Raw genomic sequence first — 15060 nt, forward strand, 5'->3', positions numbered from 1 at the left:
CCATACACCTAGTTCTGAAATGATAAACTGAACGTACACTGCTCTCAAACTGCACAAATTTTGCAAAATTATTATACGAAATATTGTATTTACAGCACTTACTGCATACATAAAACTGTACCACAATTACCACCTGAAAATTAGCATCACTCTCTTTTATCACACTTAGAAGAGAGCGGGGTTGGTTGGCACAGTTTTCAGTCCCTGCAAATGAAAGCTGAACCTCTTTCTGAACAGTGAAGAAACAGACTTTCAATGTCAGAAAATATTTCCTGAAATTAGTGCATTCATGACTAAATTCATCTCGGACAGCATAGGGCTGGTTGGCACGATGTTAAAAAGCTGCAGTTTGGATGAATAAATCAAATGCAAATGCAAATTATGTGAGCAAACAAAACAAAACAAAACCATTCAACAGCAAGCAAATAACATTTTGAATTAAACGTTTTCATTTCATTCCATTAATCATTAGCACAATAAGAAGAATAGTAATAAACAAATAAATAAAATTATATGAAAAAATAAAACTCTTGTTTATTAGCCTATATTAAAGCATTACAGTTTATTTCATTGTCTTCTTAAAATAGCATATAAGAGTTTCAGCCATTCGGAAATGAACACTGTGCCAATCAACCTGATTCTCCCCTACATAAAAGCACACAACAATTCTAGTGTATAGAAGTACAAATCTCCAAACTGGTACGTTTACAGGAGAAGGAAAAAACAATGGGCCTCATTTACCATGTACACCAAGTTTTTTCTTAAATTTCTTCTTGAGAAAGGTCTTAAGAAAAGGTCTACATCAGATTCATGATGTGTTCTTAAAGTGCAGAATTCTGTTCTTACCTGAGAAAAAAATCACAAATAAGAAAACATGGGTGAACATCAGAATCTTCAAGAAAACTGCTTAAGTGGGTTTTGAGGAGAAATTTCTTAAAAACGGATGGTGAACAAGGCCCATTCTTACCTTTTAAAGAAAGTTAATGCAAAGAGATTTTATTCCAAGCAATTTATTCCAATTTTATTGGACCATTTCTCAAAAATGGACATAAAAGAGTTTGGCCCGACAGTGACGATATGTACCCGTATCTATACACTAAATATGTACTACATTTAAGTGCGTTCGACTTGGTTCGGAAGTGGGAAGAGGTTGGAATTGCATCACTTTCCGCTACAAACTGGGAAAAACATGGACGCCTCCATGAAAGTGAGTACTGTTAGCAACAAGCTGGCCAGCTAACGCTAGCGAAATGAGTGATAACATTAACACTCGATGTATTTACATTCTCAAAACTGAACTTCATGGTCAGTGTTACAGATTTACCCACTACTATGTCTGCATGTTGACATAATCTCAAGCTAATCTCATTTAAAAGCTGAGAATTGGGTTCTTACTGCTATTGGCTGTTCAAGCAGCCATGTTGAATTGACACCATACGCTGTTGAGAACACCTTCCTGACTTTCCGAGTAGAAATTCCCAGTTGAGGGGGCATATCCAAGTGAAGAGCTTCAGTCAAACGCTGTACCAGTGTGTAGCATCCTTCAACAAGGAATATGCTGCAAAGTTAGCAAGCTAACTGGTTCTGTTTACTGTAGATTGCTGACTAGAATGTCTTTGTTTGCCTCCACACTGTGCTGTCTTGAAGCCAAAGCTGGCTTTTGGCTTGTTAACCCACAAATCTATCCTTTGTTGTGTTATATTCTGCCTCCCAGCTGTACATGTGTGAGTGTGTGGCCACCTGTGCAGATCTAACAGCCCCCCATCTGTACCACCGCTAGCGGGAAGCGCTGCTAATTCAAGCTGGTGCAAATGTAGAGAAGCACACACACACACATGCATACACACAGAACGTTTATTTCAGGGTTTAAGAAAGAAACCAAGGTTTAAGAAAGAAAGCATCCATTAGTAACATCTTAAAAGACCTTATCTGTTGAAAACGTCTTAAGCTACGACTCAGGCTAAGCTGAACATTAGACACTCATAGAAAGAAGATTAAAAAAAAATATGGCACATTATCATTAGCCTGCAAACTTTCCAGAAATTATAGTATTTACAAATCACAGACATAAAGATATGACATCAGAAAAGAGCCCACTTATTTTCCTGTACCTCTCTGGTGGGCTAATATGTTAGCATCACACTGGTGCTAATATATGGAGCAGAAATGAAAGAGCAGCCACAGGAACAAGACTGTATAAAAGCTAATCTGCATTTTTTTCAGATATCCAACACATAAGAAAGGCTTAATAGTAATATTTCAGAGCAGTGTATGAGCTCATTGTACATGGATACATATTTACATTCATTTAAAGATAATTATTTGCAGCTTTGTTTATGGCTATATTTGCAGCTGCATATGGTCATGCTAACATTGTACTGTAGCTAATAGATAAAGCTGAAATGAAGGAATAAGAATTTATGAACACTAATCAGCATTTTTTTTTTAATTTTTGGTGTCTCTGAAACTTCATTCTTCTCTATATTATTATCAATCCCAATCTCATGGAACTGTCTGATGTTATTCATTCATAACGTCATATTGATATCTGGGCAGTGGAGGTGGTCTCTCCTTCTTTCCTTCTGGATGAGGCTGTCTTACAGGCCTTTTGGGAGAAAACAAAGAGCACATATGTAAAAATTACATACAGCGTAAATATTTCTAGTGGCCTTTTAGTCATAAATTAAAAGATATCTGCTTTTGAGTGTTTTGCTCTTCAACTGTAAATAAAATTCTGTGGTATTGCAGAATCATTGCATTGTTGCATATTATCTACAGCATTTACTGTATACACACAGTACTGTGAGTTTAATTTCATGTCCAGTCAAAATGGCCATTAAGCACTTATGAATAATTTTTGTCCACACTTTATCTTTATTACAGCGTCCATTCCTTTCTCGTTTTCAGTTTTTCAAAGAAATCTGCGAGGATATTTTTCCATATTTCCAAAGTTCAGTCTTAGAAGCTGGTTGATCATTTTCTGAAGTAATCAAACCCATTCAGTGGTGTTGAGGTCTGGACTCTGGGGTGGTCAGTCCATCGTTCAGCTTCTTTGTTTGATGTGTCTGTCTCCTTTTCTCAGTGAGGTTCTTCTTGACAGCTACACATCCTTTCAGACCCACAGCGCTGAGTCATCTTCTCACAGTGGAAAGATGGACAGAAACACCTGTGGATGTTTTCAGATCTGAAGCAGCTTGATTTTCTCCTCTCTCTCAAAGATGAAAGCTTTAAGTGCTGTTTATCTGATGGGGGCAGTTTTGGTGTCTACCAGGTCTTCCAGGTGGTTGTTAGGAGGCCCGTTTTCTCTGTAGCTTTTAATCATTTTTTGAACTCTAGTTTTGGAAACTCCATGTATTTTCCTTAGACTTTCCCTTCCTTACACAAGTAGATTATTTTATATCTATTCTTCTTCAAAACATTTCTGGAAAATAAATAACTCACAGTCCTAGATGGCCATTTTGACTGGAATATTAAATAAATGAAGGCTGGTCTCAGTACTGTATAAAATGCAACTGAAATGACAGGGCTACACAAATGACTAATAAAAAATACAGCTGAATCACAATCATTAACAGTTAACAGGACTATATTTCTGAATAAAGAATATGTAAGTTATGACATAATAAAGTACTTATACCTAAGTGCATGTAGACAATTATGTATCATAACTCTATATGTCGCTGCTGTCAGAACAAAACCTTGTATCTCCAAAATGGTACCTTTACAGGAGAAGGAAAAACAAACTTTACAAACAAACTTTACTTCTAATGTAAAGTTCAGTGGAACCAAATGTCTTTTCAATGAATTTCTTTTGGTCCATTCGTCATAAAAATTACGTACAGTGTAAAGGGCAACAGGCATTTTCAAACTATGCCAAAAACTGAAAAACGACAAAACTGAGCAATGCTGCAATGTGTAAGTATATCATAGATTTTATCTTAAAATTGATAAAAATACATAAATATCTGTATAAAAAAAGGAAAAGGTACCTGTCACACTGGCAGTAAGTCCTGTTTGTGAGAGGCTGGCGCATAGACCTCAGTTTTCTCACCTTTCTCTGAGGAAGAAGAAAATCTTTATGAGATCCTCTCTCTCTCTCTCTCTCTCTCTATGTAAATATATATATATATATATATATATATATATATATATATATATATATATATATATATTTATATATATATATACATATATATATATATATATATATAACTCTCTTTTTTCTTACCCTCATGCGTCTGTTCCTGTGATACATTAGTACGATGACGACAGCCAGCACAATCAGAAGTACGCCGGCTACTGCTATGGCGACCCAGACCCACATTCCTACAGTAGCTGGGCGTTCCACATTTGCTTCTAAACAAAAGCAGTAATGAGTATTTTCAGACATACAAACACACAAAGCATTAGGTACACTCAAGTACTCCGTTAAATGTTCGAAGTGCCAGTATTTCAATGCTAAAATTACTATTCGGTACTCGTTCTGTTTTATCACAGGAAGAGAATATAGCGACAATTCAACAAAATTGCTCATATTTGTTTGCAGCTCTGTAATGGGGATGCCTCAATGTGAGCGTGTTGCCAAGGACATAACTGAGAAGGCAAATGTAGCACAAATGTAGCAGCTGATGTTTGCTAGTTCCAGAAACAGTGATTTATTTCTTTTACAAAGTAACATGTTGGCACGGTCGGTTAGCTATCGTTTTAGCTCATCTGAAGAGGCAGCCTACGTTACTCCTCCACCTTGGCTTTTAAAAAAAAAAAACCTTGGCTTTTTAAAAAAAACTTTTCAAGTTAATTTCTTGGCATGCTGTTAATTTGTTGTGCTACAGATTTGCAGCCTCTTAACATCAGAGCCAGAATAAACCTCTGGTCATACATTAATTTTGGCCAGTGTTTTTTGGACATTTATCACGTTTTTCCTTGGATATTAACATTAGTCAGAATGCACATCCCCAAAGCAAGAAAGAATTTCTTAAATAGCTTTGTAGTTATAGAATAACTGGGGTTCTCTAAAGGTCCTTCACAGCCTGTGTAATGATAGACTCATTATAGGTAATTGCTGGGGGGGTGGCAGGGGCGGGCATGTTAAACCCAACCTTTTTCAAAATCCACTTTTTTTAAAGTTACAAATTTATCTAGAGGTTGTGACAGGAATGACTAAACAGTGCAGATCTACTCTTAATGTCCAGCTATCATGATGTGGATGGCAGAAGCACCTGCTGACCTGATACACCTGATATATGGATATATGAATGGCTATATTTATATGGTTATACTGTAACCATTTCCACTAGGAGTAATGATTTGTGAGACACCCAAATGGCACGACAAATAGGAAGAAATTCGTTTGGTGAATGAACATCCATTCTGTCAACTTCACACCACCACACACACTTCTGGACCCAAAACTACATCCCAAAGTTAGATGATGCCATTGTTGAGGACCCGCAGCCACAGGCAGCTAATTTTGTACTTAAAATGTACATCTCTCTTCCACATTTTGGGGTACTGGCAGTGGCGAACCATGACTATTAGATCCAGGCCTTCAACCTGTGGCATAAATGTCAAAGCTGGTCCCACCTTTTGGAAATCAAAACATGACTAATCGAATCCTCTGTCACTTTGTAATTACACTGATAGTTAATCTAACGCTAGGACTTCTCTTCAGCTCCTGAAGTCCTAACCAAGAGAGCTCGCTAAGCTGTGTCTACCTAGATACCACAGAGAAAAACAATTCCTGGTTTCGCGCTGGGCATTTCAATAATCTAACCGTTCTGCTTCCATTCAAAACTTTACAATGAAAAGAGAGCATTACTGCAAGACTCGCAGAGTTTAAATACAAGCATGATTCTGTTGAATACAAATTGACTAAAAATTACAGACATGCATTTTTAGTTCCCAGAAATCAAAAGGCCTTCTCTAAAGCCTGAGGGTTCTTTGAGGCCCTGAAAGTTCCCCTCTTGATATTGGTTACGCTGCACTCCACACTGCAGCATATCGCTGCTGTCAGAGCAAAACCTCGTATCTCCAAAATTATAACTTTACAGGAGCAGAAAAAAACTACTTTACTTTTAATGTAAGTCAATGGAACCAGAATTTTTTCCAAGTCATTTTTGGCCACTTTTGTTGGCCCATTCATCATGAAATTTACACACAATGTACAGAGCAACAGGTGTTTTCAGATTATGCCAAAAACTGAAAAACGGCAAAAATGTAGACACGAAGTTTTATTCTGACAATGATATGTGCAGTTCATGAATTGGCGAGTCACGATCATAGCTGATGATTAAGTGTCAGATGAATCGTTGCGATTAATCTTTTGTCTTTTCTTGTTCTTTGTTTGCAACTACTAAAATAAAAAGCCTAAAGTGGCCAAAAAAGATTAGCCACCTTGTTACCCGGTGTTTACTTACGACCCAACAGTGGTGGAATAAATACCCTGCACTGCTGTGAACACAAATGTTTAATCATTGCATTGAATAAAGCTAGATTCTCTTCTTGAGAGTGAAAATATAGGCAAAAACTGTTCATTCTGTGAGTAAACATGCTCAAAACATTAGAATTACCAACACAGCTAACAAATACACAAACACTCCTCAGCACTGCCCTCTAAACATGATGTCTCAATGAATGCATTTACTGCATTTACTCTTTTATTTACATTTTTTGCCTCAACCCATTACACCAAATTTTGTTTGTCGCAGCATTTTATGACTGTGAAATCTAAAAAATAGTGGAAAATCACTGCAGTTGGCTTAAATAACTGTGATCATCTCAAATAATTCAATTAGGCGATTATGTAATAATTGTGACAGGCCTATTCATAAAGCTAGTCGGAGGTGCCTGAGCCTAGTTACAGTTACTAAGCCATGATCAATGGTCAAATTGTACTTACTGTAAGCGTTTGGCAAAGGTTTAATTAGCTTTATGCGAATGACATCATGCTAACTAGTGATTTCATTCGTTATTAGACACCTTAGCACTTTGATTTGCTCCTTTCACGTGAGGTCAGTATCTAGTTCAGGAGACGCCAGCTGTGCTTGTGCTTACCGGTAGCAAGAGCGCTTCCTCCCTCAACCTTCAGAGTCAGCTGAGTTGTCAGAATCCCTCCACTCACATTTAGAGTGCAGACATACACACCAGCGTCACTAGGCTTTAACTGAATAAGAGAGAAAGAGCGGAGGTTATACATCTTTCAGTTGCGCAAGTCTGGAAATCAAACAACTGATGAAGATTAAAGGAATGAAAACATCCAGTACTTCTCACTTTTGTCAGTGTCATAGTAAAGTTGGTGCTGAGGGGTTGGAACTTGACTTTTGAACTCGATTTAGACCATTGCAGGTCTTTGCCCACAGTTGGGAGCTGGAAGTCAGTAGGGGGGTTACGTGTCCACCCCACTTCGTCTATACTCAGACCATTTAAACTGGGGATGGAACATGGTAGATGTACGGTGCCTCCCGCAAGAGCTGTAACTTCCAGAGTGGATATTAGAGGGCCTGAGGAGCAAAACAGAACAGTTATAGGCATCCATTTCAAAATAAAAGCCTATGGTTGCTGTTTTGGTTGACAGTGAGGTATATAGAAAGTAACGATAAGCAATATTAGCAAATAATATCCAAATAAAAGTAACATAGAGGACACAAACCTACAACATTGATGACCTGTTCTATATTCTCCACCGTGTTATCTTTGATCTGACAGATCCACTTGCCAGCATCAGCTGAGGTCACAGATTTCAGGGTTACGGTGTTGCCCGGGCTTCCATGAGGTTTATCATCGGGAGGCTTCATCCACTGAACCGGCGCTGTTGAGTTTCCTCCAATGTCACACCTCAGGGTCACATTAGTGGAGATCAGCACTGTGTCTGAAGGACTCACAGAGACTGAGAGAAAGAAGAGAACAAATAATGACAGAGTTAATGAGAATAGTTCAGTCAACAAAGCTAAATTTAGTAAAAAATCGAGCCACTTATTGAGTCTCCCGGAACTTTAGGGCTAAAGTGGCACCTTAATAGGGATCCATGTAGATGAGAATGAAATATAAGAGCAATATTGTTCTTGTACTGCTTTTTATATTAATTTAGTTTTGCGATGATGCTCTCGCTTTGCACCTCTTTCCTTTACAGCGGTGCACTTTCACCCCTCCCTAAAAACTTGATCTTATTTATTTGGATTTTATTTATTATTTTTATTTACAGTCATTTGTTCATTCATTCATCATCTAAGCCACTTATCCTCCAGGGTCGTGAGGGGTGCCGGCCACTCATTGGGCGGGAAACACACCGGACAGGCCACCAGTCCATCACAGCATTTTATATTATTTATTTCAAGGTATATATATTTATATATTATACGCACTTTGTTTTATTTATTTATCTTTGTTTTACATTTGTTTTTGTGTTGGTTTTTCAGCTGAATTATATTTAAAGTTCAAGGAAATCCGCTGTTAAAAAGACAAGTTCAATAAATGCTTGATGTTTCCAAGCACTGGGTCTTAATGAATATGTCCACTGTTAGCTAAGCTAGCTACAATACAGTGATTAGCCTGTTACTGTTCTCCATTTCACTGTAAAACTCACTGCTTACAGTGTAGCTTAAATCCACTACACTGAAACCAGTGAGTGAGACAGTAACAAAGGAAGACTCTGTTAGCTGCTCAGATATACTGTGTTGTTCATGACTAACTCAGCTTTTAATTCCTTCCATCCTGTCACCTTTGGTTTTCCTCTCACCTGACACAACATGCAGTTTGTGCTCCTTTGTGATTCGGTACCCTCTTGCATCAAATCCACTGCAGCTGTAGTCTCCAGAGTCACCGACCTCCACTGAAGGAATCCTCAGACCGTAGCCATTTGGCCTTGCCCTCTTAGTAAGACGCGCGCTCCCTTTAAACAGACACCATTCAGATCTCACAGCTACAGGCCACGTTAACACGAGAAGATGTTCCATAAAACTAGAATCCTAAAGGATGAAGTAACATAAAAAAGAAGATGAAAGATAAAAACGATGTACCTTTGGATGTACTTCCAGATTTGATATTAATTTTTATGACAAGGACACCGCCCTGTTTCCATTCCACATCCCTTGTTGTCTTTGGGTCTATAGCAGTACAGTCCATCGTCACCTCCTGTCCACGTTTCTTGTAATAAACATCAGATCCTCCTGTGGCTGCACACAGAGCTGAAACAGAGAGAAAGCTGTGTAGAACTGCAGTGGCTATACAGACTCAGGAACAGTGAGGATCAGGACTGGATCATTCCTCACTCACCCAAAGTGATCCAGAGGAGGGTTTCTGATGAGGACATTTCTGCCCATCCAACTTCCGTCCAGCTTCTGAAATCAGAGAAACTGAGAATGACAGAATAATGAAGCACTACAGTTCCTCCAACGTTCCTCTAGCGTTCTTCTCGTCTGTAGACTGTTGCTCTAACTCTCCTGCTTGTAAATTACTTCCCTGTGTCTCCATTTATGATTTTTGGTGTGCTGTCTGTCAATTAATTCATTTCTGTATGTAAATTTACTATTATTATTCTTTTGTTTTGGCTACAGGAGAGAATCAGTCAGTGGTCATGTTGATTAATATGCACTGTATAGAAATGGGGCTCATTTAGATTCCTAAAAACACACTTACAATGAATTTCTATTTCCTCTTAAAGAAAAACAGCAGAAGCAGTGTTTCATATATATTTTTTCTTATTTATTCTACGAACACCACCGGTGGCTTCTAACCACAGAAGCTATTTCCGTTCATGCATCTCTCGATTTCTTTTCTCTCCTCTCTGAATCTGATATATGTACTCTTTCCTTGATAAATACATTCTATAAGTTACATACAATTTCTAAAAAATATATTAACAATAGCATCACTTCTGCTGAAATAAACTCATTATCAGCATTTAAAGTGATCTGAAGACGAACGATTCAGAGTCGTTTAAAAAGGCCGAAGTCCCGTAATATAACTACAATGCATTACTAATTAAATTAGCAGTAATATTCATTTTTGTACTTATACATTATATACAGTAAATAATGTACTTATACATTATTTACTGTATTAACATAATACAAAGCAAATCCTGAGTTAAAAGTCAGCACTGAATTAATGATAAATATATTTAAGCAGGTAGGTTGCTGAACATATGTTGTTAAACATATTTTCTCAACAAGGGTGCATATATTGTCATTTTTATTTTATATGTTACGATATGTTGAATCATTCTCTTCCTGTTCCTTCTTTAACACAAATTTAGTCATTTTTTGTTACTATTTTAAATTCTGCAAAATGTTACGCAAATTTATTTCTCTTCTTCTTCTTCTAGTATCTACTTATCTACATATCCTTCTATCTATTTATTTATTTATTTATTTATTTAAGCAAAAAAAATGAAGAAATAATTTGATTCGATTGTATTAAGAGTTTACATTAAAAAAAAATGGGCAAAAAAAAAAAGTGCAATTTTTCTAATCCATTTTAAGAGTGGAAAAAAATAATAAAATTAACTAAACTGATAAAATAAAATTAAATGATTCACGATGCGTTTTTTTAATTTTATACATGTATAAATTACTAAGTTTATAAATGTACGATCACTCGAATACAAAGTTCAGTTCAACTGAAGAGAAAAATAGACTCAGCTGCACTTTTATTTTGAATAATCGACTGTTTTGCAGTTTTTAGTTTAAAAGGCGCAGAAACAAAAATAACTTATTTTGAATACTTACAGGAGCAGAGCTGAAAAAGAGTCTCCGATCAGAAAAGCAGTGAACTGAACTGAGAGAGAGAGAGCGAGCGAGAGAGAGAGAGAGCGAGCGAGAGAGAGAGAGAGAGAGAGAGAGAGAGAGAGAGCGAGCGAGAGAGAGAGAGAGAGAGAGAGAGAGCGGAAGACGGTTAAGCTCCACTGCGGGAGGTTATAATGAAGAATGACCCCGTGTGGACTTTCATCGTTGCTGCATTTGAACAGGTGAATTAACTCCACTTACTTCATTTATTTCATTTGGCTAATAATAAAAAAATAATTGATCAGAATAATAATGAGAGCGAGCTCCCGTAGATCATATCGAGTCACTAAACCGAGCACTAACTGATCCATCTCCCACTGACCTCACTTTATTTTTAGTTTATATGGACGCTGATCAGTGAGATTTGACCACTCGCCAACTAGTGAACGGGCGAATGAGTCCGTTCTTTCTCGCATTTTTTTATACATTAAAGGGGAATTCCACCACTTTTTTTGTCAAAATTTCTTAACAGTTAAGCCGCTGAGATGTAAACAGCGTCTAGGCAAACTCACCAGTCAGAATTGTTCACAGTTCCGAAGAGTTTAATACCCCTAGGGCCCAGTCCCATTTCTTATTTTTACCCCTACCCCTTGTTTTTGAGTGTCTCCTTGCCCCTTAGAACTGAGTTACGAGGGGTAGTGGTTGAAATCTTCCCTATGAAATGGGTCCCTCAAATAAAGAGCATCACTTCATTAACAGCTACCAGCGCTGCTCTGTAGGCGACCCTGCCAGTCTGCAGTGACAGCAGAGGAGGGTAAAGTTCAGCTCCTCACTGCTGGGCTTTAGTTACATTTAGGGAATCATATGCCTTCAAACAGGGGGGCAATTATTTATTATCACCCACCCCTAATTCTTCAGTGATATGAAGCTGAAGTCAGATATTCTCCAGCTTCTTGTTCGAATTTTCCCGTTCCACCTTAAATGGTGCAGCAGTCCTGACGCTGTTGTGACGCCTGAGGCGCCAGAATGTAACTGCTGCACCATTTAAGGTGGAACGGGAAATTTAGCTAGCTTGCTACCAAGACATCAGCAAACTACTAGCGATGTTATGCTTGTTATAAAGAAAATGTCCATAATACACTGAAATGACATTAAACTAAGATATTATAATAGTTATCATAATTTGTACAGGAGAAAATACTTTTGTGGGTTTCTTTGGTCGCTTGTGCTGCCATCAAGCATATCATTCATTTTACCTACCTTTTTCCCAGTTTTCCAGGTTTCAGAAGCCGGCAGGGATGCGGTAGGAGTGTTAACCCCTCTGAGGATCCTCTGTCTTTGGTAACACCTGCAGCTGAAGCTCACGACAGTTTAGCAAATCCTTTACTCTTCCAAATTAGGTTGCTAAGCACCATCACAGGTACATCCTGTATAAATAAAAATAATGCATGGCCACACCTTATTAACGCGTGGGAATGAGATCCTAATGCGTGGCCACGGCTTAGTAAGGCGTGGGAATGAGATCACGGCTTACTAAGTTGTGGCCGCGCATTAGGATCTTGTTCCCACGCTTTACTAAATCATGGCCACGACTTAATCATCTCATTCCCGTGCCTTACTAAGTCGTGGCCACACATTATTTTTATTCATACAGGATGTCACCAGCAGAACTCCATACACAACAAAAAAAGCACAAGAAAGTAAAACGATATGTTGATGTGTTGATTGCTATTTTTTTAATTATTAGCTACTTTATAGAGAGTTCGACATAAAGTGACATAAGCTATACGCTGTAAGAAGCTATTTGTGTCTGTGCACAAAACAGTACAGTGTAGTGATTCATATTAACCAATAGGCTAAGCTAATTAGGTGAGTCATTCTATAGAAACGTCCATTTTTGTGTCCCCAGCGTTTACAGATATATTACCCTTGAAAAACATGTTAGGGTTACAGTTTATTCATATTTTAAAATAAAACAATAAGTTACTTTAACAATTAAACCTTCTTGAGCCTCAATTTAGCAATATTGGTTTTTAAGTCAGTCATATAGAATTCAAGCACCACAGAAGAGCTCGTCCTCACAGTCATGTGTAAAGGGTGAGTGACATATTTTGAGGTAAAAACATTTTCTCCAATTTTACCTGCAACAGTCTATACATGACTAGGATAAATATTATTTAAATGACATAAAGAAAACAAACACCAAATAAATATTTTAAAATATATAGTGAAAGTTGTTGTCCCCGGGAGTCATGTCACTGGTGTTACTGCGTAACAAAAAAAGCTCTTATTTTGAAATAAAATCACACTGATGACATCGCTTGACTTCCTTTTTTCCTGTTTTCTGAGGATCTATGAAGAAAAGCTCATGGTGAGTCCACTGTGTCTTTCAGTTATCAGAGATTTTCTCATTTAGCTCATGATTTCAAATATAACTTTCAGCTGAAGTCACTGGTGTGACCGACTTTATTCTTAGGTAACTGTGAAAAAATAGAAGACAAATGGATTAAATTTCATATTTTAGTGGATATTCCATGATTGACAACATGTGGTTTGATGCTCTGTAGCAGCCATTTTGTAAAATGCATTTCTCATTAAAAATGCCTCTGGTGTGACCTTTCTTATGTGTAACACCAATGACGGTCAGTAACACCAGTGACTCCTATGGAGAGATAAAAAGTGGACGTTTCTGTAGAATGACCCAGGTACAGACAAGGTAGCTAATTAGCCAAATCAGACGTTTTAGAGCTCATGTGTCAAGCTCCAGTCCTCTCGGGGCTAAAACACTGCAGACTTCAGCCCATCAGCTAATAAGCGAGGCCTTCATGAACTGAAGTCAGAGCGTTAGATGAGGGTTAATGCAGCACTTTGGCTCGGAAGGTCCCCGGTTTCACATGCCTGCTTTAGAGTGACCAAAAGACCAACAAATGACCAAAAAGACAATTAAATCATTAATCATTGTAATCAGATGGGAGCAGATGGGAAATGAACCGAGATGAGAACTAGAAGCACTGTTGGTTTATGTTTGGGTTGTTGTGTTTGAATGTGCAGTGGGTAACACTTTTATAAAGCTGGTGCTTCTTTACTAAACCCTGACGTGTTTGGCTGGTGCATATTCATGATCATACGACAAAAATTAACCACACAGAGTCATAAAGTTATCAACCTGGGAAGAACGGTTTTAAAAAGCTTTCTGTTTTTCTAACATCTTGATTAACCAGTTATTTTCTAGGGTATATTTCGGTTTTTTCTATCTGAATTTACATGCCCAAATCCTAAGGCAAATTATTCAGTAACTGCATGAATCAGATGTAAAGTGTTGGTGCTTTTTTTGTAAAAGCTCCCCTCAAATTAACAGAAAATGTGTTTTATGATCGTAAACATAACGTCACATGCTTACAATTCACTGCTGAAAGCCAAAAATCTTAGGTACTCTTTATATTTTCTTATAAATATATATTTTTACAGTGCATATCACTGAAGAGACGCCATCTGAGATCCAGTTTATAGCTCAGATTTGGGGGGGGTTAAGCTTCTTTTATTATAAAGTTACATCACCCATCTATTTGACTGGAAAGAAGACAGTTACAGCTCTCATATGACCCCCACCTTTTGAATGAAGCTTCTAAAATATGAAAGTTATAAAGTAAAGAATATGATGAAGTGCATTTTGGAACCACCAGTGGTTCCACTGAGTTAAAGAGGTCAAATAATTCTCTGCATTAGTACAAAATCATGTTGTAATGCGCTACCTGACTTATCCACCCAAAGTAAGTTGTGATGTAAATTTCAGTGCAGTGGAGAGTTGCTTGCTTGTAGCACATATGTAGTAATATCCATATTTCAAGTGCTAAACCTTGCATTTCATGTGATCCAGTGATATTCAGTGTGTATAGACTTCATTACTGGATACTCTGAATTATTAGACCGTTTAGCAGTCAAAACACAAAAAATGCTACATAAATGCTACAAGCAAGCGAACACGCCTGCACACTGAAATGACATTGCAAGAAAGTAAGTTTGCTATTAAATTTGAACTAAACTTATACCAAAACTGCCAAAGCCTCCAAACGACCACATTTGACACGGCCTACTGGTTTTTGTGGGGTATTTTGCAGAGGTCAGTCTTATAATATCAGTCCAGTGCGCAGCAGTGTTAGCTCGCATGTAGCAACAGGGCTCATTATTCAGCAGATCCGGCCACGTTCAGAGGCAAAATGTCGATACAGCAAATCATATCTGCTTTAGAACATTGTTGTTTACCACAGAATGTGACAAAAGCTTTTTTCCAAAACACCATTCATTTCTGTCTCAGACAAAACCAGATTAGACTAATGGG

General features: G+C 37.6%; 1 protein-coding gene across 3 annotated transcripts; it reads right to left on the reverse strand.

The window, feature by feature from the left end:
- Positions 1–1914: 1914 nt before the first annotated feature.
- LOC118824763 (lymphocyte activation gene 3 protein-like) lies at positions 1915–10810 on the reverse strand. 3 transcript variants are annotated; one of them, XM_036595170.1, is made up of 11 exons: positions 10725–10810; positions 9271–9335; positions 9015–9182; positions 8735–8887; positions 7649–7885; positions 7270–7499; positions 7054–7162; positions 4229–4356; positions 3990–4057; positions 3638–3719; positions 1915–2605 (listed from the first exon to the last, which is right to left on the reverse strand). In XM_036595170.1, exons 2-10 carry the CDS (start codon positions 9305–9307, stop codon positions 3671–3673), a joined length of 1179 nt encoding a protein of 392 aa, XP_036451063.1. In that variant the 5' UTR covers positions 9308–9335; positions 10725–10810; the 3' UTR covers positions 1915–2605; positions 3638–3670. The 3 variants fall into 3 exon arrangements, with proteins under 3 accessions (XP_036451063.1, XP_036451044.1, XP_036451053.1); XM_036595151.1 differs by lacking the exon at positions 3638–3719 and having other exon boundaries at positions 2438–2605; XM_036595160.1 differs by lacking the exon at positions 3638–3719 and having other exon boundaries at positions 2438–2605; positions 9271–9350.
- Positions 10811–15060: the final 4250 nt, after the last annotated feature.

Source organism: Colossoma macropomum, unplaced genomic scaffold, assembly GCF_904425465.1.
Source record: "Colossoma macropomum unplaced genomic scaffold, Colossoma_macropomum, whole genome shotgun sequence".
In the NCBI taxonomy this organism is placed as follows: Eukaryota; Metazoa; Chordata; class Actinopteri; order Characiformes; family Serrasalmidae; genus Colossoma; species Colossoma macropomum.

Coding starts and splice junctions, on each gene's coding strand:
- LOC118824763 (XM_036595151.1), bottom strand. CDS start 9,307: ATGTCCTCATCAGAAACCCTCCTCTGGATCACTTTGG. Junction 4,058..4,228: donor ACAGGAACAGACGCATGAGG/GTAAGAAAAAAG, acceptor CTTCTTCCTCAG/AGAAAGGTGAGAAAACTGAG. Junction 2,606..3,989: donor ACTTACTGCCAGTGTGACAG/GTACCTTTTCCT, acceptor TTCTCCCAAAAG/GCCTGTAAGACAGCCTCATC.